This window comes from Pantherophis guttatus, chromosome 13, assembly GCF_059756535.1.
Source record: "Pantherophis guttatus breed Tessera chromosome 13, ASM5975653v1, whole genome shotgun sequence".
In the NCBI taxonomy this organism is placed as follows: domain Eukaryota; kingdom Metazoa; phylum Chordata; class Lepidosauria; order Squamata; family Colubridae; genus Pantherophis; species Pantherophis guttatus.
In genome coordinates, this window is record NC_142075.1 from 8,842,975 (window position 1) to 8,867,661 (window position 24,687).

A 24,687-nucleotide genomic window follows, 5' to 3' on the forward strand; every position below is an offset into this window, starting at 1 on the left:
TAAAAAGCTCAATAAATCACGTGCTGGAGTGTGTCGCACTTTGGCGGTTGTGACGCATATTTTGAGTGACAGGGAGCCACAGCAGAGAGGTGAAAGAGCCACATACAGCTCCAGAGCTGCAGGTTGCTGACCCCTGGTTTGGGAGGATATCCAGAGCTTGCAAAGATAAAGATTGTCATGGGAAGGAAGGTTACCAGTTTTGGTATTCTCTTAAGCCTCTCCAGACAATCCTATACTAAGTGTTTACAATTATGATCCTCTAAAAGGGTAGAGACACCTCCAGACAAAATTCTAAACTTCAGGTAGAGACCAATTTCTATTTTCTGTGAGGTCACATAAAAAGTAAGGCTATTTTGGGGGAAGTCACAATGTAAAAAAGATGTGGAGGCTCTAGAAAGACTGCAGAGAAGAGCCACAAAGATGATGAGGGGACTGGAGGCTAAAACATATGAAGAACGGTTGCAGGAACTGGGTATGTCTTGTTTAATGAAGAGAAGGACTAGGGGAGACATGATAGCAGCCTTCCAATATCTCAGGGGCTGCCCCAAAGAAGAGGGAGTCAAGCTCTTCTCCAAAGCACCTGAAGGCAGGACAAGAAGTAATGGGTGGAAACTAATCAAGGAGAGAAGCAACTTAGAACTAAGGAGAAATTTGCTGACAGTCAGAACAATTAATCAGTGGAACAACTTGCCTCCAGAAGTTGTAAATGCTCCAACACTGGAAGTTTTTAAGAAGAGATTGGATAACCATTTGTCTGAAGTAGTGTAAGGTTTCCTGCTTAAGCAGGGGGTTGGACTAGAAGACCTCAAAGGTCCCTTCCAACTCTGTTCTTCTAAAATCTAAATAAAGGCATGAGCCTGGAGGCAGAGGCTGAACCTTTGCAGTAACTAACATCCCTTTTTCATGTTTTAACATTTTTTAAATATTTATTTCTGTGTAATTTTTACCCATTTTACCGAAGAAAAATCTTAGGATAACCCAAGACTTTTAAAGTAAGCAGCAGACGAATCGACATTCTGGGAAAAGAGAGCGTCTTATAATATTATGAATTTTGGATCTGTTTAATTCCGAAGAAGTGTTTCAATATCAATATATTGAATTTAAATAATTAAATATATTATAATTATGTACTAAAATCAATATCACTATCAATGACAGCAGTGCTCCAATATCTAATATCAAAGATCTAATATCTTTGTGGGGTGCCACAAAAAAGAGGGGGTCACTCTATTTTCCAAAGAACCTGAAGGCAGGACAGGCAATCTAGAAGTAAGGAGAAACTTCTTGACAGAACAATTAGCCAGTGGAACAACTTGCCTCCAGAAGTTGGGAATGCTCCAACACTGGAAGTTTTTAAGAAGAGATTGGATAACCATTTGTCTGAAGTGGTGTAGGGTTTCCTGCCTGGACAGGGGGTTGGACTAGAGGACCTTCAAAGTCCCTTCCAACTGTTTTATGTCCTTTTTAAAACATTTGCTTTAAAAACTTTTAAGCTGATTAAAGACATTGAAAGTTAAAGTTGCATCGAGAAAATTTTTTTAAAAAGAATTAAAAGGGAACAGGAAGCCTTGAGGAATACCAACAGAGGTGTCCTAACAAACAATGCTCATGGGGAGAAGATCAAAGGTCTCCTGCATGGACAATCCAAGGACAGTGAAAATCTTATTTTATGTCTTATAGAGCTTTGAATTGTAGGAAGTTAGCACACACCCTTCTCCTAGGGAAATGAGAGATTTTAGGAAATATGAAAAGAGCAGAATATTTCCCCTAAAAGGGAGCCAGAAATTCACCCCCACCTTTGTTAATGGGCCATTAAGGCCTGGGCCAGTCTATTCTACATAACAAAGATCCTTCTAGCAGATCCATAATAAGAATTCCCCAAAGCCCTTTCATGACATCATCACCCAGCAAGAGTCAACCAAGCCTGGGACTCAGCACAGCCTACAGAGTTGCCCCTGCATGGCCCCATGGGAGTCTGACAACCAATCAGAATACAAGCTCAAATTCAAAAGCTCAACAGAGGGGGTATAAAACCCAGGCACTCTCAGCATCTCTGCCCTTTTTTCGCCCAAGATCTCCAAGGCATGTGATCCTGTTCATCCATAAACCTTCTTTCCAAGCAACTTTCATGAATCCAGTGTCTTTTTTCCCCACTTGGAACTGAACACAGAAGGATATTTCTTCCAACAGATTAATATTGATATCTACAGATCACTTGGATCGAAGAGCAATCTGTGTTTTCAAAATGATATAATCCCGTTACTTAAAATAACTAACGAATTTATAACCTAGTTCCACAATGCTAGAAAATACTGTTGCCTGTGAGGTTTTTTAAAAAAATACGACATGCAGAGGAGAAAAAAGTTTTTCAGTGCCTGAACATGGAGCCTGTAGGAAGTTAGCACCCACCCCTCTCCTAGAATAATGAAATATTTTAGGAAATATTAAAAAGGCAGAATATTATATTTCCCTGGATGAGAAATGGAGAAGCATGTTTTAAAGACGGAGCAGCTCCCATCTTCCTGCCCCCACCCTTTGTCAATGGGCCAGAGGCAGAAACTCAATCTTTGTCAATGGACCATCATCTGCAACACAATAGGACCCATCTAGCAACAGAAACTCACCACATGGCACCTGGGAAGATTACATCAGCCAGCAAGGCTAGCTAAGACCCCCATCCCCTGGGAGTCTGACAACCAATCAGGAAGTTCAAAGCCAGAGAGGGCATAAAACCTGGGGACTCGCAGCATCTCCCCCCTTTTCTGTTCAGGAACTCAAACCATGTGATCCTGTCCACCATTAAACCATCTTTCCAAGCAGTCTCCATGTTTCCAGTGTCTTTTTCCCCACTTGGAGCTGAACCCAGAAGGATATTTCTTTCAACAAGTCAATACCTAAACCTCATACTGGCAACCAGCAGGGGGAAATACGCAGGCTGGCTGAGGCCGATGGGCCTTGTAGTCTAGCCCGTGAAGACAATGCCAAACGAAGGAATGATTGCTCAGTTCATGGCTTCTTCCATAGCCTCTCAAACTACGCCCCAAAACATTTGGATTCTCCCAGCTCTCTTTTATGTTTCCTTTGTTGACTTTATGATCCATTACAAAAAAGAAGAAAAAGAAAAAAACGAAGAGGAAAAAAAAGGGGAGGAAGGAAGAAAGAGAGCAAGTGCCAGCAATGTTTCCCCAGCTCGGTGTTTCCTAACTAAAGATAGTTATTGATGTACAACGTCGGCCTTTTACTGTGGCAGCAGAATCAATAAAGAAGGAAATACTGCTTTGTCAAGAGTAGCCCAAGTACTGTAGGCTTGCTGGGAAATTCTTTACTGGCTCTGGGATGGCCAAAGAAGCTTAAAAAATCCTTCTATATATCCAGTGGTAGCATGGGCACCAAGTGCTGAGACCTGACTGCCCTCTAGTGGCAGCAATACACAATGACCAAAGCCTTCACAGGATTTTTTTTTTTTTCTCCTTCCCTAATTCTTCTTTTCCGTTTTGTAAGAATGACTAAAAGGACTTCCCAAACCTTGAGAAACCAATAAGTGACTTTAAAGATATGACTTTAAAGATATCTTTACATTTAAAATAACAAAACAAAGTGCCAGCCCCAAGGCATATGTGAATATCTGTGCAAAAGGTAAAGGTTCCCCTTGCATATATGTGCTAGTTGTTCCTGACTCTAGGGGGCGGTGCTCATCTCCGTTTCAAAGCCGAAGAGCCAGCGCTGTCCGAAGACGTCTCCGTGGTCATGTGGCCGGCATGACTAAAGGCCAAAGGCGCACGGAACACTGTTCTCTTCCCACCAAAAGTGGTCCCTATTTTTCTACTTGCATTTTTTACCTGCTTTTGAACTGCTAGGTTGGCAGAGGCTGGGACAAGTCACGGGACCTCACCCCATTATGTGGCACGAGGGATTCGAACTGCTTAACTGCCGACCTTTTGATCGACAAGCTCAGCATCTTAGCCACTGAGCCACAGCGTCCGTGTATCCATGCAAAAGGAAACTCTAAAATCAAACAGTGGGGATTTTTTTGATGCTCTCTGAGCTTGGTGGTTTTCTTGCAGACGTTTCATTAACAAACTAGAGAATGAAGGGGCACTGATGATGTTACTTAGTTGGGTCATGAAACGTCTGCAGGAAAACTACCAAGCTCAAAGAGCACCAAGGAATCCCCTCATTTCAATTCTGAGCTACAAAAGCTCTCTAAAATCAAGGAGTGGGGGTCAAGGAAAGCCATGAATGAAAATGAGGATCAATCTATTGAGATATTGAATATTTTGATGGAGGCATGCAGAACTCCATCATCTTGTTGGAGCAGAAAGAGATATGGCCAAAAGCTGAATTTATTTTTCTCATGTGGAGGGAGTTGAGTGGGTTAAACTGTAAAATGGGTACAAGTCTTGTAGGTGTCAAGTATTTTGCAGTTAACATAGAAACTGTTTTTTGAAGAGAAAGACATGGGAATACAAGAGAATGTTATATGTTGTTTTAACTCTTCATAGTGAGCCTCCTAGGAAAGAAAGAGAGAGAGAGAGAGAGAGAGAGAGAGAGAGAGAGAGAGAGGGAGGGAGGGAGGGAGGGAGGGAGGAAGGAAGGAAGGAAGGAAGGAAGGAAGGAAGGAAGGAAGGAAGGAAGGAAGGAAGGAAGAGAGAGAGAGAGAAAAAAGAAAAAAGAAAGAAAGAAAGAAAGAAAGAAAGAAAGAAAGAAAGAAAGAAAGAAAGAAAGAGACAGAGAAAGGGGAGAGGGAGGGAGGGAGAAGGAATAGGGAGGGAAGGAAGAAAGAAAGAGAAAGAAAGAAAGAAAGAACGAGAAAGAAAGAAAAGAAAGAAAGAGACAGAGAAAGGGGAGAGGGAGGGAAGGAGAAGGAATAGGGAAGGAAGGAAAGAAGGAAGGAAGATCATGTGAATCAAAGCAAAACAAAACAACACCAATTTTTGGAGTCCTACTAAAAATAGAAAAACCTAAGATTGATTTACCGGTAATTAACTGCATAATTATTTATTAAGCTCTGTTAATACAACGAAGCCCACATTTTCTCTCCTGCAACATTAAACATGTCACTTTGATGGCAACGTTTGAAGGGACCAGTCCAAAGCTCTTTTCTCTTTCACCTGGCACACCTTCCCAGAGGCCTCACCTTTGCCCCACTGGAGCTTCAGAGAGAAGCTAAAGAAGAACAGAAAGCGACAGACAACCTTAAAACACACACACACACACACACACACACACACACACACACCAACCCTCTATCCCAGTAGTTTTAAATTCCTGGAATGAATCCCCTTGTAGATTCTGTGTGGATTTGATCTGCGCTAAATCTTTCCCGGCGCGTTAACTGTGATATATTATTGATAGACCGTAATCCTAAAAAAAGGGTAGAAATATAAAGCTGACGTCACGACATATGTTCTCCTGCCCCCGAATCTGCCAGACTTACTGACAGGTTTCGGTATGCCTGCTTCCAATTTAGAACAACTTCACAAAGACACCGGATTCTTGCTACGGAAGCGCTGACAGGAGCTCCTCGCCTGGCAGTGCTGACAACGTTGGATGCCGAAAAGAAGCTTCTGGAAAGAAGACGCTCAGCAAAAATGGACCTCCATCTGCATTCAACGCGCCCATCTCTGCTTTGCATTACTACAAGCAGCTGGCTGGCTTTTTCCAGCTGAGGAAAAGAAAAATAAAAACCCCACAATAACACAACTACGGAGGGACAAAGAATGCGTTACCTTCGGGACAGAGCATCTCCTTCGGTTTGGCCATCGCTGTGTGCATCATTCCGCCCCCAGAGGTGCAACATGGGACATCCAAGAGAGGATCCACGAAACAAAAATGAGAGAGAGACAGAGAGAGAGAGAGAGAGAGAGAGAGAGAGAGAGAGAGAGAGGGGTGGGGATAGTTAGTCATCGTATGAGCTAAAACTCCACTTTATTCTCTGACAGTCAAGTCCCACTTCAAATATTGTTGCACGTATTTCAAGAATACAAATGGGAAACAGTTCCCGGAAGGGCAAGCAGGTTAATCACATATTTGGAAATAGTGGGGTCCTTGGTACTCTCTGAATTTGGTGGTTTTCTTACAGACGTTTTATTACCCAACTAGGTAACAGCATCAGTATCATCGGATGAAGAGGTTGTAGAAAAAATGCTTTTAAAAGCCTCTGACGATCCCAGCTGAGTTGCCTGATCGTCAGAGGCTTTTAAAAGCATTTTTTTAAACAACCTCTTCGGCCGAAGAGGTTGTAGAAAAAATAGTTTTAAAAGTTAAAAAAAAAAAAAAGTTGGCCAAGCCCACTCAGTCACATTAACCGCCCCCACCAAGCCATGCCTACAGAACCGGTAGTAACAAATTTTACATTTCACCATTGGGTTAGGGTAATTTTCAGTGGTGACATCTCACTCGGCTTTCTCGTCAGAGCTAGATTTTTTTAAAAAATCCCTTCATTTCTCCGAGCTTTTGAATTGGTTATGAATACGGACTGTTATGACGATTGCTGACTTCTTTTCGCAGGCTGCCATGGTTGGAATCTGCCTCCTCCATAAATGATAGGACTACAATTCAGTGCAGATGTGCCGCTGAAGAATCGGTAATTCTCACCAATCCTTTTTACTACCTCTCTCCAAGCATCTGTTTCCACACTGTTTTGGAATGTAAGAACCTTCGAAACTGCTACTCGGGGAGCTCGGAACGTTATAGTAGTAGGTAAATATTAAAAATGGCTCCCCATATCCTCCAGCAGAGCAACCCGTGAGCGATGATTTGTTCCCAATAGTCTGAAATCCCAACTATAATGGCTTTCTCAGAGCTTGGGAAAAAAGGCGACTGTTTACAAAATATTACAAACATCGAACATCTGCAGATTCTGGCTGCAGAGAGAGAGAAATACTAGGCTAGCTCTTCTTCGCCTTACATCCAAAGCCCATTTTGTAATTCTGTTATTCGTTCACACTTTTAATTCAGTGATATCAACTCTGTCCACAGCAAGACGAAGTGCCTGATGGATTTTTATCTGGCATTTAGAAGTTAAAGCGGCATCCGATTGAGTTGGTACTTGGATGAAAGAGCTCCAGCAAATCTCATATATTTATATCTCTTTAGGATATGCCAGGGAAGTTAAAATTATGCTGTGGAAGAAAATGTTAAATGCCTTCACGCTGCGGCCAAGAAAACTATGCAGATGTGAAGCCACTAGAAAGGCGGGGACAAGCTGTTGTGGTCCACCAGCAGCCCACGGAGCTAGCAGCGGAGTCAGACACTGAGGAGGCTGGGGAGGAAAATGGGTCAGTCCTGGAGGCTGGGGAAGGCCGGTATGAGGGCTCTGTGTCGGAGGCAGAGGTGGGGCCAGGGCCATCTGGGAGCGATGCACGGACTCCGGAGCCTCCAGAGGCTGACAGCAGAGAGGCAGAGGAACAGGAGGAGCCTGTTCCTAGTGCACGTATGAGAAGAGCTGCCAGAAGGCAGGAGCAGATAAAGCAGAGAGGACGACTCGGGAGTAGGGCCAAGAGATGATTGGCCCCTCCCATAAGGCTTAAAAGACCAGCAACAGCTCTTGGGCTCTTTGTCGGAAAACAACGTTGATAAACTTGGTTCTTATCTTGCTCAGCATCCTCTGCTTCTGAACTTTTGCCAAGAGAAGCCTTTGACTGTTTGCCTAATTATCCCAAGGTTGGTGATAAACTGTGGAATGGTGTTGTGAAGAATTTGCTTTAATTTAGTTTGGACTACGCTGAGAATGAATTAATTCTCAGCTGTTCTAATAAAGTCTGTTTGTTTTAGAACTGTTTGTATTTAATACTAACTACTTGGGCCTGGGTCACAACAGTAGTATGAATTTTCTTGGCACACGACAACATGCAACCACAGATGCCAGCCCTCTGTCCATCTCTTCCTTCCCACCAGGAAAGCCAGAATGGCTCTGGTAGTCTTACTTACATTTCTTTTAATATCGCCCGACTTCACACCAAGTCTTAAATTCAACACAATCACACCCATATCATCCTCCAAGCTATTTGGGTCTTCCAGTTTAAGGATCCTCTCCGTGGTCCTGGGTGAGAAAAAGAAATTAGACTCAACTAGCAACCAGAATCAAAAGCAGTCTTTGCAGGTGTCTATGGAGATTCTCAGTCATTCAAGGTCCCTTCCAACTCTGTTATTCTATTCTATTCTATTCTATTCTATTCTATTCTATTCTATTCTATTCTATTCTATTCTATTCTATTCTATTCTATTCTATTCTATCCTATCCTATCCTATCCTATCCTATCCTATCCTATTCCATTGCACTCCACTCCACTCCACTCCACTTCTATTCTATTCTATTCTATTCTATTCTATTCTATTCTATTCTATTCTATTCTATTCTATTCTATTCTATTCTATTCTATTCTATTCTATTCTATTCCATTGCACTCCACTCCACTCCACTCCACTCCTATTCTATTCTATTCTATTCTACTCTACTCTACTCTACCCTATCCTATCCTATCCTATCCTATCCTATTCCATTGCACTCCACTCCACTCCACTTCTATCCTATCCTATCCTATCCTATCCTATCCTATCCTATCCTATCCTATCCTATCCTATCCTATCCTATCCTATCCTATCCTATCCTATTCCATTGCACTCCACTCCACTTCTATTCTATTCTATCCTATCCTATTCCATTGCACTCCACTCCACTCCACTCCTATTCTATTCTATTCTATTCTATTCTATTCTATTCTATTCTATTCTATTCTATTCTATTCTATTCTATTCTATTCTATTCTATTCTATTCTATTCTATTCTATTCTTATTCCTATTCCTATTCCTATTCCTATTCCTATTCCTATTCCTATTCCTATTTTTTCTTTGAAGACGTTACACTTCTCATCCAAGAAAACCTCTTCCTGAAGAAGCTTCATGGATGAGAAGCGAAACGTCTTCAAAGAAAAAACCAGAAAGTCCGGTTGCCTCTTGAAAAAGCACCTTTGGGCCAAAAAGGCTCATATTTAATTCAAGAGCAAAACACTGAAAAAGACTCAAATATTCATCGAGCCCAGATAGAACGCAACCGTACCAAGCACCTTAAGTGCTCTGTAATGGAGAAGTGCATTTTGAAAGACAAATATAAATGTTAAGATTACCTGTTCAGTTCCAGTTTGTGAAGCATTAGGACTGCCGAACCCATAAAATCAGAAGAAGTCAAGTCTCTGTCATAAACCTGAGGCATATGGAACGGGAGAAGAGGAAGAGGAAGGGCGGGAAAAAAATACAGATCTGATTATCTGAAAATAATTTCAGGTTGGCCTTATTAGTTCAGTCTCTGCCAATGAAACTGAACCAATCATGAATATAACAAACAAGAATAAGCTTTCAGGCTCTTTAACCATGGCCTTCTTGTTGCTGTTGTGTTGCTATCACTGATGGAACTATTCTCAAAAATATACACCACGTTTTCACAAACCAAGATCTTATTTCCCCCCCACCTTTCTAAGTGTCACCTTTTATCTGTTACAAACCAAGATGGAGTTTGTACAAGCTACCAGTAAGCCATCACAATCTACTACCCTGTTTCCCCGAAAATAAGACCCAACCGGAAAATAAGTCCTAGCATGATTTTTCAGGATGCTCGTAATATAAGCCCTACCCCCCAAAATAAGGCCCAGTTAAGATTGTTAAATGGATGCATTTAGAACCATATTTCCCCAAAAATAAGATCTAACCAGAAAATAAGCCCTAATGTGTCTTTTGGAGCAAAAATTAATATAAGACCTGGTCTTATTTTGGGGGAAACATGGTAATTATTTATTTTTATTTATTTATTTTTATTTATTTATTTATTAAATTTGTATTAACGCCCTTCTCCCGAAGGACTCAGGGCGGTGAACAGCCAAATAAAATACATATAATACAAATGCTAAAAAACCATTAAAATACAATTAAATAATTGGCCTGGAAAACGAAATTTAAAACACCCCAAATTCATAAGACAAATTTAAAATTTAGAAATTTTTAAAAAGTTTAAAAGAGAGGTTAGGCCAGGCCGGCCTGCTGGAAAAGAAATGTTTTGATGGCACGGCGGAAAGCGCTCAGGTCCGGGATCCTCCTTTATAACTTAGTTCGGGAAACTAAATAGGCCCATATTTTGGGATGAGAGATACTTAAAGTCCCAACGTTTATGGCATGTGTCAGCAACCTGCAGCTCTGAAGCCGCATGCGGCTCTTTGGGCCCTCTGCTGTGGCTCCCTGTCAGGTGATCCCACCACTGGCTGGCCCCGCCACTCGCCCTGCCCTCCCAATCACTCCTTGCCTGGCCTGAGAAGGTAAGCGTGGCGGCGGGTGATGGAGAAGTGGCCGGAGCAGAGACAGAGAGATACAGAGAGAGGGGGATAGAGAGAGACATAGAGAGATACAGAGAAACTGGAGGGGGAGAGAGGGAGAGAGAAGGGAAGGAGGGAGAGAGAGATGTCAAAAGGTTTTTGTGGTTCCTGGTGTTTTTTAACAACCGGTACTCTGCTCTAATGACCGGCTGGATAGGCATGGCTAGGGGGGGATCATGTGACTGGTGGAAGTGAGTGAAGTCGAGTTGGCCACGCCCAGCCAGGTTTTGTGGCTCCCGATGTTTTCTTTTCTATGAGAAACGGGTCTAAATGGCTCTTTGAGTGTTTGTTTGTTTGTTTGTCAGATTTATATGCCGCCCTTCTCCCGTAGGACTCGGGGCGGCTCACAGCAATAAAAACAACCCAACAATAGATAAAATTAGATAGATAGTTAAAATCCTCAAATCCCCAAGTTAAAATCCACGGCAGATCAGGGAAGTTGCTGAAAGAGCCATGTCTTTAGGTCGGTGCGGAAGGTGCGGAGGTCGGGGGCCGTCCGGAGCCCGGTGGGCAACCCATTCCAGAGGGTCGGTTTAAGGTTGCAGACCTCTGGTTTATGGTTTCCTTACAAATGCCATGTTTGCCTCTTTCAGACAGGCAGGTCCAAACAAACTAAAACAGAGTTAGGCCCAGAAACTCTTCTGAATCATCATCCTCATCTCCATTTAACGACCCCATAATCCCTTGCGAGGTGAAGTCTGGGCAACTGAATGGCGCTAGCAGAGTGTTCTAATGGCCGGATGCCCTTCCTGTCACCAATGTGGAGTTTTGTTCAGCAGATATATTCTCAGTTTGCCCAGAGAGAGAAATATCTGCCTCTACCTAAGATCGAACTCACAGCCTCCTGATTGTGAGGCGAGAGCTCCACCTCTAGGCCACCGGACCACTCACCAGAAAGTCTTCTGAATGTCTCCACCTAATTTGGAGTTAGAAAGAGTTAGGAAAAATTTCCGTAGAGGTTTTCTAGTAGGGAGTACCCTGCTACTGAAAATATCTTTGCAAGCAGGGTCCACCTGCGATTTTTCCCTGACACTCAATGAAGTGGTGGGTTTCAAAAAATTTTACTACTGTTCTGTGGGTGTGGCTTGGTGGGCGTGGCTTGGTGGGCGTGGCAGGGTACAGGATACTGTAAAATCTCCATTCCCACCCCACTCCAGGGGAAGGTTACTGCAAAATCCCCATTCCCTCCCGATCAGCTGGGACTCGGGAGGCAGAGAATAGATGCGGGCGAGGCCAGTCAGAATTTTTACTACCGGTTCTCCGAACTACTCAAAATTTCCGCTACCAGTTCTGCAGAACTGGTCAGAACCTGCTGAAACCCACCTCTGACTCAATGGATGTGTGGAAAGCTAAGAGGCTGCCAAACCCCAGTTTGCGAAGCATTACAACTGCTGAACCCACAAAATCAGAAGAAGTCTGATCATACACCTGATACCTATGGAACGGGAGAAGAGAGAGTGGAAAGCAAAATAGAGATCTGGTTGTCGGAAAATAATTTCAGATTGGTCTTTTTTTAGTTCAACGTTTGCCAATGAAACTGAACCAACTATTAATGTAACACAAAAAGGAATAAGTTCTCGGTCTCAGGAGAGGGTTTTGTCTCCAATTGAGCAGGATTCTTTTGGATTCAGAAGCAATGATCACATCAGTAGGAGTATCGAAGGCAGTATCAATCCATGAATAAATCCAAGATACCGTAAGAAAAGAACGTAACGTGAATATTCAAGAATACAAGAATACTACACGGCAAGAAAAGAAAGATTGTGAGCCCATTCAGCCAATCAGGGAACCCCCAAAGAGATAATGGTAGATGGTCCTCTTCAAAGCCACTCGGTTAGGTCTTCACTGAAGATACGATATAGGCTCTTAAACACCTTTACTGACATCTGTTTCGCATATTTCATCCTACTGGGATTTACCAAGGACAAGTCTATCTTATTTTATGTTTGGAAGGCTTCATCTGGTTTTGCCAAAAAACCATCAAGGATAAGGAGGATTTGTTTCTACCAGATGTCGATGAGACCATCTCAAGGTTATGGAACATCTGTTTCTCAAGGTTTGGGGTTTTAAGATGACAAGATCATTCTACTCTACAGCAGTGGTGAAATCCAAATTTTTTTTACTAGCGGTTCTGTGGGCGTGGCTTGGTGGGCGGGGTGTGGTGTGGTGGTCCCTATTTTTCTACTTGCATTTTTTTAACGTGCTTTCAAACTGTTAGGTTGGCAGAAGCTGGGACAAGTCACGGGAGCTCACCCTGTTAGGTGGCACTAGGGATTCGAACCGCTGAACTGCCGACCTTTCAATCAACAAGCTCAGCGTCTTAGCCACTGAGCTACCGCGTCCATTATGGAAAATATAGGTAAGGAAATGATGGAAAATATAGGAAAGGAAATGATGGAAAATATAGGTAAGGAAATGATGGAAAATATAGGAAAGGAAATGATGGAAAATATAGGAAAGGAAATGATGGAAAATATAGGTAAGGAAATGATAGAAAATATAGGAAAGGAAATGATGGAAAATATAGGTAAGGAAATGATAGAAAATATAGGAAAGGAAATGATAGAAAACATAGGAAAGGAAATGATGGAAAATATAGGTAAGGAAATGATGGAAAATATAGGAAAGGAAATGATGGAAAATATAGGTAAGGAAATGATGGAAAATATAGGAAAGGAAATGATGGAAAATATAGGAAAGGAAATGATGGAAAATATAGGAAAGGAAATGATGGAAAATATAGGAAAGGAAATGATAGAAAACATAGGAAAGGAAATGATGGAAAATATAGGTAAGGAAATGATGGAAAATATACGAAAGGAAATGATGGAAAATATAGGAAAGGAATTCAACAGCTGCCTGCAATTACTGCAGGGTTCGAATCTCGTCAAGGCTCAAGGTTGACTCAGCCTTCCATCCTTTCTAAGGTAGGTAAATTGAGGACCCAGTTGTGGGGGCAATAAGCTGACTTTGTATAAATATACAAAAGGATGAAGGCTATTGCTTAGCCTTAACACATTGTAAGCCGCCCTGAGTCTCTGGAGAAGGGCGGCATATAAATCAAATTAAAAAAAAACAAAACACGGTTTTATGCATGGGGAAAAATTGCACGAAATGGGCTTTGCTTTGGGAGAAGGAAAGAGGGAGCTTGCAAAGTTGTGACGACATCCTTAAAGGAAGTGAAGGGAGTTGTACACTTTGCACTTCGAGCAGGCCATCTGGTTGCAAACATCCCCAAAGAGAATTACCTACATCTGAAAGATTCCTTTAGGTAACAAGCCTTTCCTCAAGCAAAAAAAAATTAAAAATGCATGGATGAATTCTCAGGGAAATCTCCCTCCTCTCGTTAACACAACCGAGTCGGCTGGCAGGGACAACATCACATACGGCGACATTTGATACGGTCGGATGGGCGGCTTACCTTCACCCAGAGCCTCTGGTCCAAAGATTGTATTGGAAGCACAACGGTTTCATCCCAAACTGGATTCAGGTTTTTATAGACCACTTTGCTTTTATACAGGGTTTTTCCATTCAGCTTAAACTTCACGTATGGGTCGCTCGTACCTTAGTAGCAAAGCATAATAAAAGATCGTGTTAACAAAGCTCAGAGTTGCGGAGGACTTGGGCAGTGTACAAATTTACTCAATAATAATAATAGTAGTGAAGCAAAGTTAATGGTAAAAGGAAACCGGGCTGCCCAAAAAAACCACCATCAAAGCGGACACCAGCCACAGTTTATAGGGCAGTGATGGCTAACCTTTTTGCCATCACATGCCAAAAGCGGGTGGAGCACCGGGGGGAGGGGGTGTCGCGCGTGCATGTGCCCACCTATAATTTTATGTGCCCTGCCCCCCTCGTGCATGTGTGCGCTCCCCTCCCTGTGCTCCCCCCACTTTTGGCAGACGATGGTATGGTGGGCCCAGTAGGCCCGTTTTTTGCTCTCCCCAGGCTCCAGAGCCTTTCTAGGAGTCTGGGGAGGGCGAAAACGCCCCCACCCCCACCCGAGGCCCTCCGAGGCCAGAAACAGCCCATTTACCAACTTCAGGTGGGCCCAGAAGGCCCAAAAATCAGCTGGCCGGCGCACGCATGGGGGAAGGATACTGCAAAAATCTCCATTCCCACCCCACTCCTGGGAGAAGGATATTGCAAAATCTCCATTCCCACCTCACTCTGGGGCCAGCCAGAGGTGGTATTTGCCGGTTCTCCGAACTACTCAAAATTTCCGCTACCGGTTCTTCAGAACCTGTCAGAACCTGCTGGATTTCACCCCTGAAGAAAAATCCCTGCAAAAATTAAGTGGCCTCAATGCAATGTATCCGTTGTTTATTTGTTTGCTTGCTTGCTTAAGTGAAACGAGAGGTATCCATGCCATAAATCCCAACTTCAAAATGCAAAGTATGGGCCCACAAAGTAATCCCCCCCACAATATTTCTCCTCCTAAACAGGGGGAGTGGGGGGAAAAAAACCCCCACACAACAGCATCGACCACACAACAGCTTCGGCTGGGTGGGATAACCTCTCCCTTTGCCTCCTTTCTGCAAAACTGATGCAACGTCTCCCAACCCAAAGGAGCTTTTCTTTCTTTCTTTCTTTCCCTTTTCTTTTTGGGGCGAGGAAAAGGGGGGGTGGGGATGGGGGTGGGGAGAAAGGCGAAATATAATGAAAGAGTATTTTAATTAAATGAGATGGGTTCCTTGGGATCAAGCCTTCACGCCTTTCAGCTCCCTCTCCAAATAAACATCTCCGAAGCAGGTCCTTGGTGGTGTCACTTACGGAGGGGTGTCGGAAGAAAGCATGCTGGGTAGTCCCCGGGCATCTTGACAGCTACCTAATGTTCAAACTGTTTCACGGGTGAACGGCGGCCCTTGCGTGAAAGAAAATATTAATGTCTGGAATTAATAGGGAGATGGAAGGGGCGGGGTGGGATGGGATGGAGGATAGGATAGGATAGCCATAGCCGGAGCCAAAATGAGGGGAAGACGTGTCAAGTTAGGAGAATGTTAATTGTGGGGAGGGGAAGGGAATAATTGAGAGGTTGTTGGAGAAGAGAGGCGCAGCGAGGAAGGAGGGAGGGGTAGGTGGGTGGATGGGTGGATGGATGGATGGATGCGTTCTCCACCCACCCACCCTCAACAAAGCCAACCCAACAAGCCAGACGCAAGGAAAGCTTGTCAAGAAAGTAACGTCTCAACCAGGCGAATGACAGGGTGGGGAAGAGCAACAAATGGAGACAGGAGGAGGAGGGGGGGTCTTAAGAACGCAAGAGAGAGAGGGGGGGGAAATCCCAGGAGGGGCTCTGTCAGTGTCAACTAACAGATGGGGTGAAACCTCCATCTCAGCAGCTTTTACAAACAACCGAGCCGTGGGCATTGACTTAAAGAGCCCGGGCTGACAAGAAGCTGTCCGTTGAGTCCCCATAGCCCTGGCGCTGTTGTTTTAAAGGATCTGTTTTACCTTTCCTCCTTTTTTTTTTTTCTTTCTTCAAAAGGAGTAAATATTTTCTTTCTGAACAACATCCTGCCAGCACAGCAGGGAGTCAGAAGGGGAAGGGAATGAACTAAAAACTTTAAAAGAACTCTATCCTTCGATATGCTTCCTAAATTGTATTCTCGTTTGTTGTTTTGTTTTGTTTTTTTTAAATTCGGGACATTGAGGGTAGGGGTAAGGCCAGAACAATGATCTGCTTTATTCCATCCGGAAACGGGATGCTTATTTAGTGTAAATAAGACATGAATATTCAAAAGAGCGGCTGAAACAATTTGCTATCCTCCCAAGTAAATCACATCTCTTTAAAGAAACAAGACAAGAGGAAATGAAATCACGAACCTGCGAAGGAATAGAATAGAATAGAATAGAATAGAATAGAATAGAATAGAATAGAATAGAATAGAATAGAATAGAATAGAATAGAGTTGGAAGGGACCTTGGAGGTCTTCTAGTCCAACCCCCTGCTTAGGCAGGAAACCCTACACCACTTCAGACAAATGGTTATCCAACATCTTCTTAAAAACTTCCAGTGTTGGAGCATTTACAACTTCTGGAGGCAAGTTGTTCCACTGACTAATTGTTCTAACTGTCAGGAAATTTCTCCTTCGTTCTAAGTTGCTTCTCTCCTTGATTAGTTTCCACCCATTGCTTCATGTCTTATCCTCAGGTGCATTGGAGAATAGCTTGACTCCCTCTTCTTTGGGGCAGCCCCTGAGATATTGGAAGACTGCTATCATGTCTCCCCTAGTCCTTCTCTTCATTAAACTAGACATACCCACTTCATGCAACCGTTCTTCACATGTTTTAGCCTCCAGTCCCCTCATCCTCTTTGTTGCTCTTCTCTGCACTCTTTCTAGAGTCTCCACATCTTTTTAACATTGTGGCGACCAAAACTGGATGCAGTATTCCACATTTGGCCTTACCAAGGCATTATAAAGTGGTATTAACACTTCACGTGATCTTGATTCTATTCCTCTGTTGATGCAGCCCAGAACTGTGTTGGGTTTTTTTGGCAACTGCAGCACACGGCTGGCTCATATTTAAACGGTTGTCCACTAGGACTCCAAGATTCCTCTTTCAATTACTATTATTGAGTGAGGTACTACATATACAGTACCTGTGCATTTTTTTTTCTTTTTTTTTTTTTATTGTAAAAGTTTTACAATTACATTTTCACCCCATTTTCACCCCCCTAACCCACCCCAAACTCCCCAACCCATCCTCCCTAACCCCCCCTAACCCTCCCCTCCCCCCTGGACTTCCATAGAATGTACCCCATCATTATCCCCTTTATATAAAAAAAAACCTTGAACTTTAAACCCCCCCCAACCCCCATATCATTTTTCATCTTCACATAATTCAAATATTTCTATCTTAATGTAATATAATACTATCAATAAAAAGCTAATTGATACTTCCTAGTTTGATATTTGTTCTGCACATAATCTATCCATTTTTTCCATTCACATTCATAAGTCTCTTGTGAGCGGTCTTTTAAATATGCTGAAATCTTCGCCATCTCAGCGAAACTGGCCATCTTCAAAGTCCATTCTTGAACGGTGGGCAAAGCTTCATTTTTCCAATATTTACCTATCAACAATCTCGCTGCTGTAATCATATACAAAATCAACTTTGTTTCATCCACTGTAAAACCCTTAGCTATACCCAATAAAAACAATTGTGGAGAAAATTGAGTTTTTTTCTTCAAAACATTCTGCATAACCCACCAAATTTTTATCCAAAAAGCCTTAACTTTCTTACAGGTCCACCAAATATGAAAATATGTAGCATCTGTACAATCACACCTCCAACATTTTGGCTGAACATTAGGATACATACACGACAGTTTCTTAGGGTCTAGATGCCATCTATAAAACATTTTGTAAAAATTTTCCCTCAAATTCTGCGACTGTGTAAATTTAACATTCTGGACCCAAATTTTTTCCCATGTTTCCAACTTCACTGGTTCTTCAAAATTTTGTGCCCACTTAATCATACAGTCTTTAACTAATTCAGTTTCTGAGTCCCTTTCTAGCAAAACATTATAAAGCCTTTTAATATGCATTGGACCTTTCTCTCTTATATGTCTAACCAATTCTTCCTCATGCAACATAATACCAATTTTTTGGTCCTCTTTCCATCTCAATTGTAATTGATTATATTGTAACCAAGTTAAATTAATCCCTTCGTCCAACAGTGTCTGCAATGTCTTCAGCTGCCATCTGCCCGCATCTGTAAAAAGAACCTCTTTGTATAAAAACCCCCCGAGTGACATTATATTTGTATTCCACAAAGTATGACCAAGATCCAGCCATAGCGGTATTTTATAATCCCATTTGAGTCGGTGCTTCTTCCAAACTCTCATCAAAGAGTCTCTAAGTATATGACTTTTAAATATTTTATCAACTTTGTCATCATAAAATAAGTAAGCGTGCCATCCAAATTCAAGATCAAAACTTTCTGCATTCAATATTCCAGCCTTTTTACTTCCAAACCAATCACTTGTTAAAGTTAAAGCTGCTGCATCATAATATAACTGTAGGTTTGGAAGTTTAAGACCTCCTCTTTCTGGAACATCTTGCATAATTTTCAATTTCACTCTTGGCTTCTTCTCGTTCCAGACAAACTTATTCACTCCAGATTGCCAAACTTTCAGTTGTTTATCACTTTTAAGCACCGGAATCATTTGAAACAAAAAAAGAAATCTTGGCAAAATATTCATCTTAACTGCTGCTATTCTTCCAAGTAAAGACAGCTGCAGTTTTTTCCAAATCTCCATATCTTTCTGCACCTCTCGCCACAACACCTCATAATTATTTTGAAACAATTTCATGTTTGATTCTGCAACCTGAACTCCTAGATATTTTACCTTAGGTACAATCTCAAAACCTGCCCTCCTTTCAAGCTCATGTTTGCGATCTTGTGTCATGTTTTTAACTATCATTTTAGTCTTTTTTGGATTCAATCTGAAACCTGAAACTTTACCATAATCTTGTATAATGTCCTTCATCAAGATTATTGATTCCATTGGTTGTGATAGGGTAACAACCAGATCATCTGCAGATGCCTTTATTCTGTAATCCTCTTGCCTAATCTTTATACCTTTCAAGATATTAGAGTCCCGTATTGTATTTAACAATTTTTGTTATTTCGTTATTTTGTTTTTCTTGTTGCCGAAATGTAGAACCTTCTTTTTTTCACCATTGGATTTCATTTTGTTAGACAGAGTTAGATAAATCTTTTTGTGCTCATAGAACGAAGAACAAGAGAATTGGAAGAGACCTTGGAGGTAACAGTAACCGAGTTGGAAGGGACCTTGGAGGTCTTCTAGTCCAACCCCCGCTTGAGCAAGGAGTCCATTCCTAACATATGGTTGTCCAATTTCAAGTCATCTCGGACTCAGACTTTCAACTTCAGTTGTTAAAAATCACCAGCCTGGTTTCCTTTCATTCCCAGGTTTATTCTTATCACAGAAGAAAAAGACTGTCTCAATTCACCGGAAGGAAAGAAACCAACAACCACTTTTGCCTTCCTATCTGGTGAAGACAACATTGCTCCAAATACTGAAAAAGGGAAGTGAAGAAGCTTTTTGGATGAGAAGCGAAATGTCTTCAAGGAAAAAGTCCAGTTTCCTTTTGAAAAAGCACTTTTGGGACAACCATGACCAGCATGGCTGAGAATCTCCATAGATATTGCTACAGATAAGTATATTGTTCACTTAATAAGTTGTTAAGATTATTACTATTCAGATAAAAGGTTTCCTGTCCAGTCGTGTCCAATTTTGGGGAACAGTGATCATCTCCATTTCTTGGCCAAGGTAGCCAGCATTGTCTGAAGATGATTTCCCATGATCGTGTGGCCAGCACGACTATATGCCAAAGATTCATGGAATGCTGCTACGTTCCCATCAAAGTGGTACCTATTTATCTACTCACATTTGCATGCTTTCGAATTGCTAGGTGTGTGCGGGAGCTGGGGAGAGTAACAGGAGCTCACCCCATCACACAGCAGTCAGGTCTCGAACCCAGGCTGCCAGTTCTCCAGCTGTCAAGCTCAATGTCTTTAACCACTGGGCCATCACGTCTCTTGTATAATTACTGTTAATACTACCGTTACAAACAAGATATCATAAAAGAGTTTGCAGGGCAAGAAGATTAACGAGCACCAAGCCAGCTGCGTACGTCATGGTGATATCAATGCTGAGCCCTTGTTCTAGATAAGTTACTCCTTGTTCTAGATCAGGTGTCCCCTTGTTCGGAGGGGTTTGCAACCGGGCTGCGGTAACGGACAGCAAGCCCGTGGGCACACACATCCTCATTTGCACAAGCAACAGGCGAGCACGCACATGCGTGCTCCATTTAAGTGAGTGGCAGGTGTGCATGCATGCCACTTGCCCAAATGGAGCTGTGGGCAAGCTTGCCAGCCGCTCGGGCAGAACCATTCCCTTCCTGCCACCCCCCACCCCCCCCAGGCCAGTCTGCAAAGCTGAAAACTTTGGGGAACTCTTTTCTAGATTGGCTACTCTTTGCTCCAAATAAACTCAGTGGAAAAGACGCTGAGCTTGTCGATTGAAAGGTCAGCATTTTGGTGGTTCAAATCCCTAGTGCCGCGTAAGGGGGTGAGCTCCCTTTACTTGTCCCAGCTTCTGCCAACCTAGCAGTTTCAAAGCACGTCAAAAATGCAAGTAGAAAAAATAGGAACCACCTTTAGTGGGAAGGGAACAGCGTTCCGTGCGCCTTTGGCGTTGAGTCATGCCGGCCACATGACCACGGGGACGTCTTCGGACAGTGCTGGCTCTTCGGCTTTGAAACGGAGATGAGCACCACCCCCTAGAGTCAGGAACAACTAGCACATATGTGTGAGGGAAACTTTTACTTTTACTTACTCTGGATGGACTACCCTTCAATCTAAATCATCATCATCATCAATCCCCAGTCCGTGGACCAGCACTGGCCCCATCCACAGGATGCAGGCAGCGCACAAATCCATGCCCCCCTCCGGTCCACGGAAAAACCTCTCTCCACGGAACCAGTTCCTGCTGCTCAAAAGGTTGGGGGTGGGGGGCATTGCTCTAAACAGGCTGTCCCTTTCTCTGGATGGGCTATCCTTTACTCTGAGTAGGATATCCTTTGCTCTGGATGGGCTATGCTGTGCTCTAGATCATTTATAACTCAATTAAACAAACCCAGAACTGACTGTTCAGTAGGATAGCTATTTACTTCCTTCAGTTACAAGAAAAGTTGACTTCATTCTCACTCTCTATTTACTATTCTCTTCCTAGAGTCATAAAGGTGAGCAAATTTCCTCAAGAGACTTTGCGAGGAACTGTCAGATGGCTTTGAACATTTAAATAAATGACAGCTACCAGGTCCATCCACCTGCTTCCCGAATTCCCCAAGAATTTTAATAGGCTAATACGTTACATTTGCAGGAGCTGTAATGTTGATTTATCTTTCCACAACACTCGTTCTTGCGTGTGATTGATAACAATATCTACAATAAAGCCGCTATTAATTTATCCAGAAAATGCATTCTGTTAAAAGGGTCTGTAATTGCTTTGATGTCCCATCCCCCACTCCATCCCCTCCCCACTCCTCCACCCCCGTTATAGGAACAGCTTGGCTTCCTCTTCGAAACCTGGCATTACTTGGCTTGTGCAGTGGTTCTCAAAATTTGCAATAACGCACCTCCTAAAATCATAAATGACTTTGATGGTGATTCTCATAAATAAGATGAAAATGATAAATAAGTCAATAAAACTAGAATTGTTGTGGTTGACGGGTAGTTTGATTCCAATTCTTTCTCTTACGATCTCGTTTTTTTGTTTTTTGTTTATCCCGTCTGGACACTCCGGCAGCCTTCCTTAAACATCTCATTTCCGTGATGAGTAACTTTCACTTAGGTTTTATTGCAAGTGGTCAAAGAAACTTAGGCTACATATAAAAACAGCAAGTGGTTTCCCTAAGCCCTATCCAAGTCCAATCCCAACCTGTTTGTTTGTTTGTTTGTTTGTTTTACTTACTTACTTACTTACTTACAAAATTTATATGGCTGCCTAATTCATTCATGGTGACTCTGGGCAGCTTAGAAAAGAGTAGCTTTCTAGATCAGCAGTTCACACTCGTAATTTGGTGATGTACAACCAATTTTGTTGGCTGCGTTTTTTCTATGGTGATAATTTTTGTATATTTCATATTTTTTATGGTGATAGTTTTTGTATATCTCATTTTTTCTACGGGTTTCACTTTTCTCTTTATACTGTAACTGCTATTCTAATAGCAAATCCTTCATAAAAGTAATTGCATTACATTCTTGATTCAATTATCTTTCCATGGATATATTTTATTTATTTATTTATTTATTTTATTAGTCCAATTTATATGCCGCCCTTCTCCGTAGACTCAGGGCGGCTTACAATGCATTATACCAATAGCCTGCATACTTTTATGTATATACCTGCTTATTAGGGCTTTCGCCCCCTCCCCCCACCAAGCGGTGTTGTTCTATACAAAGCTGGCTTCTTGCCCCCACAATCCGGGTCCTCAATTTACCTACCTCGAAAGGATGGAAGGCTGAGTCAACCTTGAGCCTGGTGAGATTTGAACTCGCACTAATTGCAGGCAGCTGGCAGCTAAGTGCTAGCACTTAACAGCACTTAGTCCGCTGCACCGCCGAGGCTCATTTTATAATTTATATAATTTTAGGGTACTACTACTTCCCCCAAAAAGTGGTGTTATTAGCTAGTTTTAGAAAATACACTTTTCCCAAAAGGTTTCCACAATTTTGGCCACTACTGTAAGTGATTTTCACAACCTAGTTACGAATCCCTACACTTCAGTCTAACAATTCAGCACTGGAGACTGGAAAGGGATCGTCCCCTTGACAAATCTAGATTTTCTTTTCTTCTCTAGAAGAGCTTCTGCTTTTTTCCACTTTTACCCAAGATGAGACTTGGGTTAGGTGCCTATCGTTAACAACAAAGCCAAGAAGCAAGAAGACAATGATTCCCAGACTTGAATAAAGCATGAATAAAGCAACTTTTCTTTCCCTGGTCTGGGTTACACACGGGTTACACTCTCTCTGTGTGTGTGAGAGAGAGAGAGCTCCATGTCTCGCTGTGCAATCCACAACCTTCCTTGCTTCCCACCCCTAAATTAATGTCTAAGTAGGAAGAGGTGATTTACAGACAGCTGTTACGTAAAAGCTGGGTTAACAACATCACAAATGAGAAAGGAATAAGCCGCCTGGGAAAGCAAAGGGAAATCATCTAAGCCATTAAAAAGTGAAGGTTAGAATATTTCGGACATGTGATGTGACACCCAGAAAAATACGGCATCCTTCACTTAATCGTCCAGGGAAAGATGGAAGGTAAACGAGGTCCAGGCAGAAGAAAAACATCATGCTTCAAAATCTAAGAGACTTAGGTTTAACAAGAGAACCTATATAAAATGTTTTATAGGTGGCACTTACCACCAGCCAGGCTAGCCAAAATGTACAAAAATTTATCACGTAAATGCTGGAAATGGGATCAAATATTGGGCACCTACTACCACATGTGGTGGACATGTAGAAGAGCAAAAGAATACTGGCAAAAGATTTGAATGTGGTTGGAAGAAATGACCAGACAGAGATTGGAACTCAAACCATAACTATTTCTATTAGGAATTAAAAAAGACGATTGAAGTAAAGGGGTAACATATTTAACACTGCATATCATAACAGCAGCAAGAATAGTTTATCCCCAACAATGGAAGAGTGAAAACGTACCGAAAGAATGGGAAAGAATAAAGAAAATACTTGAATGTGCAGAATGTGATAGACTGACATTAGAACTGAAAACTAAAGGAGGGACAGAATACTATGAGATTTGGAATAAATTTTACCAACGGTTAGACTTAAGCAGGGGTGAAATCCAGCAGGTTCTGACAAGTTCTGGAGAACCGGTAGTGGAAATTTTGAGTAGTTCGGAGAACCGGCAAATACCACCTCTGGCTGGACCCTGAGTGGGGTGGGAATGGAGATTTTGCAATATCCTTCCCCCAGGAGTGGGGAGAGAATGGGGATTTTGCAGTATCCTTCCCCTGGAGTGAGGTGGGAATGGAGATTTTGCAGTATCCTTCCCCTGCCACACCCACCAAGCCACACCACGCCCACAGAACCAGTAGTAAAAAAAAATTGGATTCCACCACTGGACTTAAGGAATGGAAGTCGGATCAGATAAGAACAAGGAGGTATAGATCAAAACAAGATGCAGTATATGTAATGTATCTGTAAACCTGTAAAAGAAGTTAAGTATGTGTATAGAATTAGTAAGTAGTAACGTATATTGAAGATATAAGAAACTTAAATTCTGTATGGCGGAGATATGGCCAAGACAGTTCCACCATGTCTAAATTTTGTTTTAACAATAAAGGTTTTTTTTTAAAAAAAAATTTAAATCCTAAGGGACTGGTTTGGACAAAACTCAGCAGCATTTTTTCATGCGGCTGTTGACAAAAATAGAATTGGCAACATGATCACGAACATCCGATGATGGATATGGCACAACAAGAAGAAGAAGAAGGAAGAGGTGAATCGGAACGTCAGATCCATAGGGTGAAAGAAAAATAACGGATGGAAAAGAGAGGACTCCAGCAACTTCCACCACCTCGTAGCTATAAGGCTAACTGAAAATGCAACCTCAACAAATTTGAAATAAATTTTAAAGAATACTGACAATGAGGAAGTAAAAATAATAATAATAACCCCCATCTTTTTGCAGGAGAAAGCTTTTAGGAAAGGAGAAGTCAGACTTGACTCAGTTTCCAAACAATGTGCTTCTGAATATAGAGGCTG

At 42.2% G+C, this 24,687-nt stretch overlaps 1 protein-coding gene across 3 annotated transcripts in view; it reads right to left on the bottom strand.

Annotated features, from left to right (window-relative positions):
• The window catches only part of MCTP2 (multiple C2 and transmembrane domain containing 2), a 170,179-nt gene that overhangs the window by 99,924 nt on the left and 45,568 nt on the right, over nucleotides 1-24,687 (bottom strand). For all 3 annotated transcript variants that reach the window (XM_060694771.2, XM_060694772.2, XM_060694770.2), the window contains exons 5-8: nucleotides 13,787-13,929; nucleotides 9,130-9,206; nucleotides 7,933-8,044; nucleotides 5,730-5,765 (exon numbers count right to left, since the gene is read on the bottom strand). In XM_060694771.2, coding sequence (XP_060550754.2) covers nucleotides 5,730-5,765; nucleotides 7,933-8,044; nucleotides 9,130-9,206; nucleotides 13,787-13,929 — 368 coding nt within the window. The remainder of the gene's footprint in view (nucleotides 1-5,729; nucleotides 5,766-7,932; nucleotides 8,045-9,129; nucleotides 9,207-13,786; nucleotides 13,930-24,687) is intronic.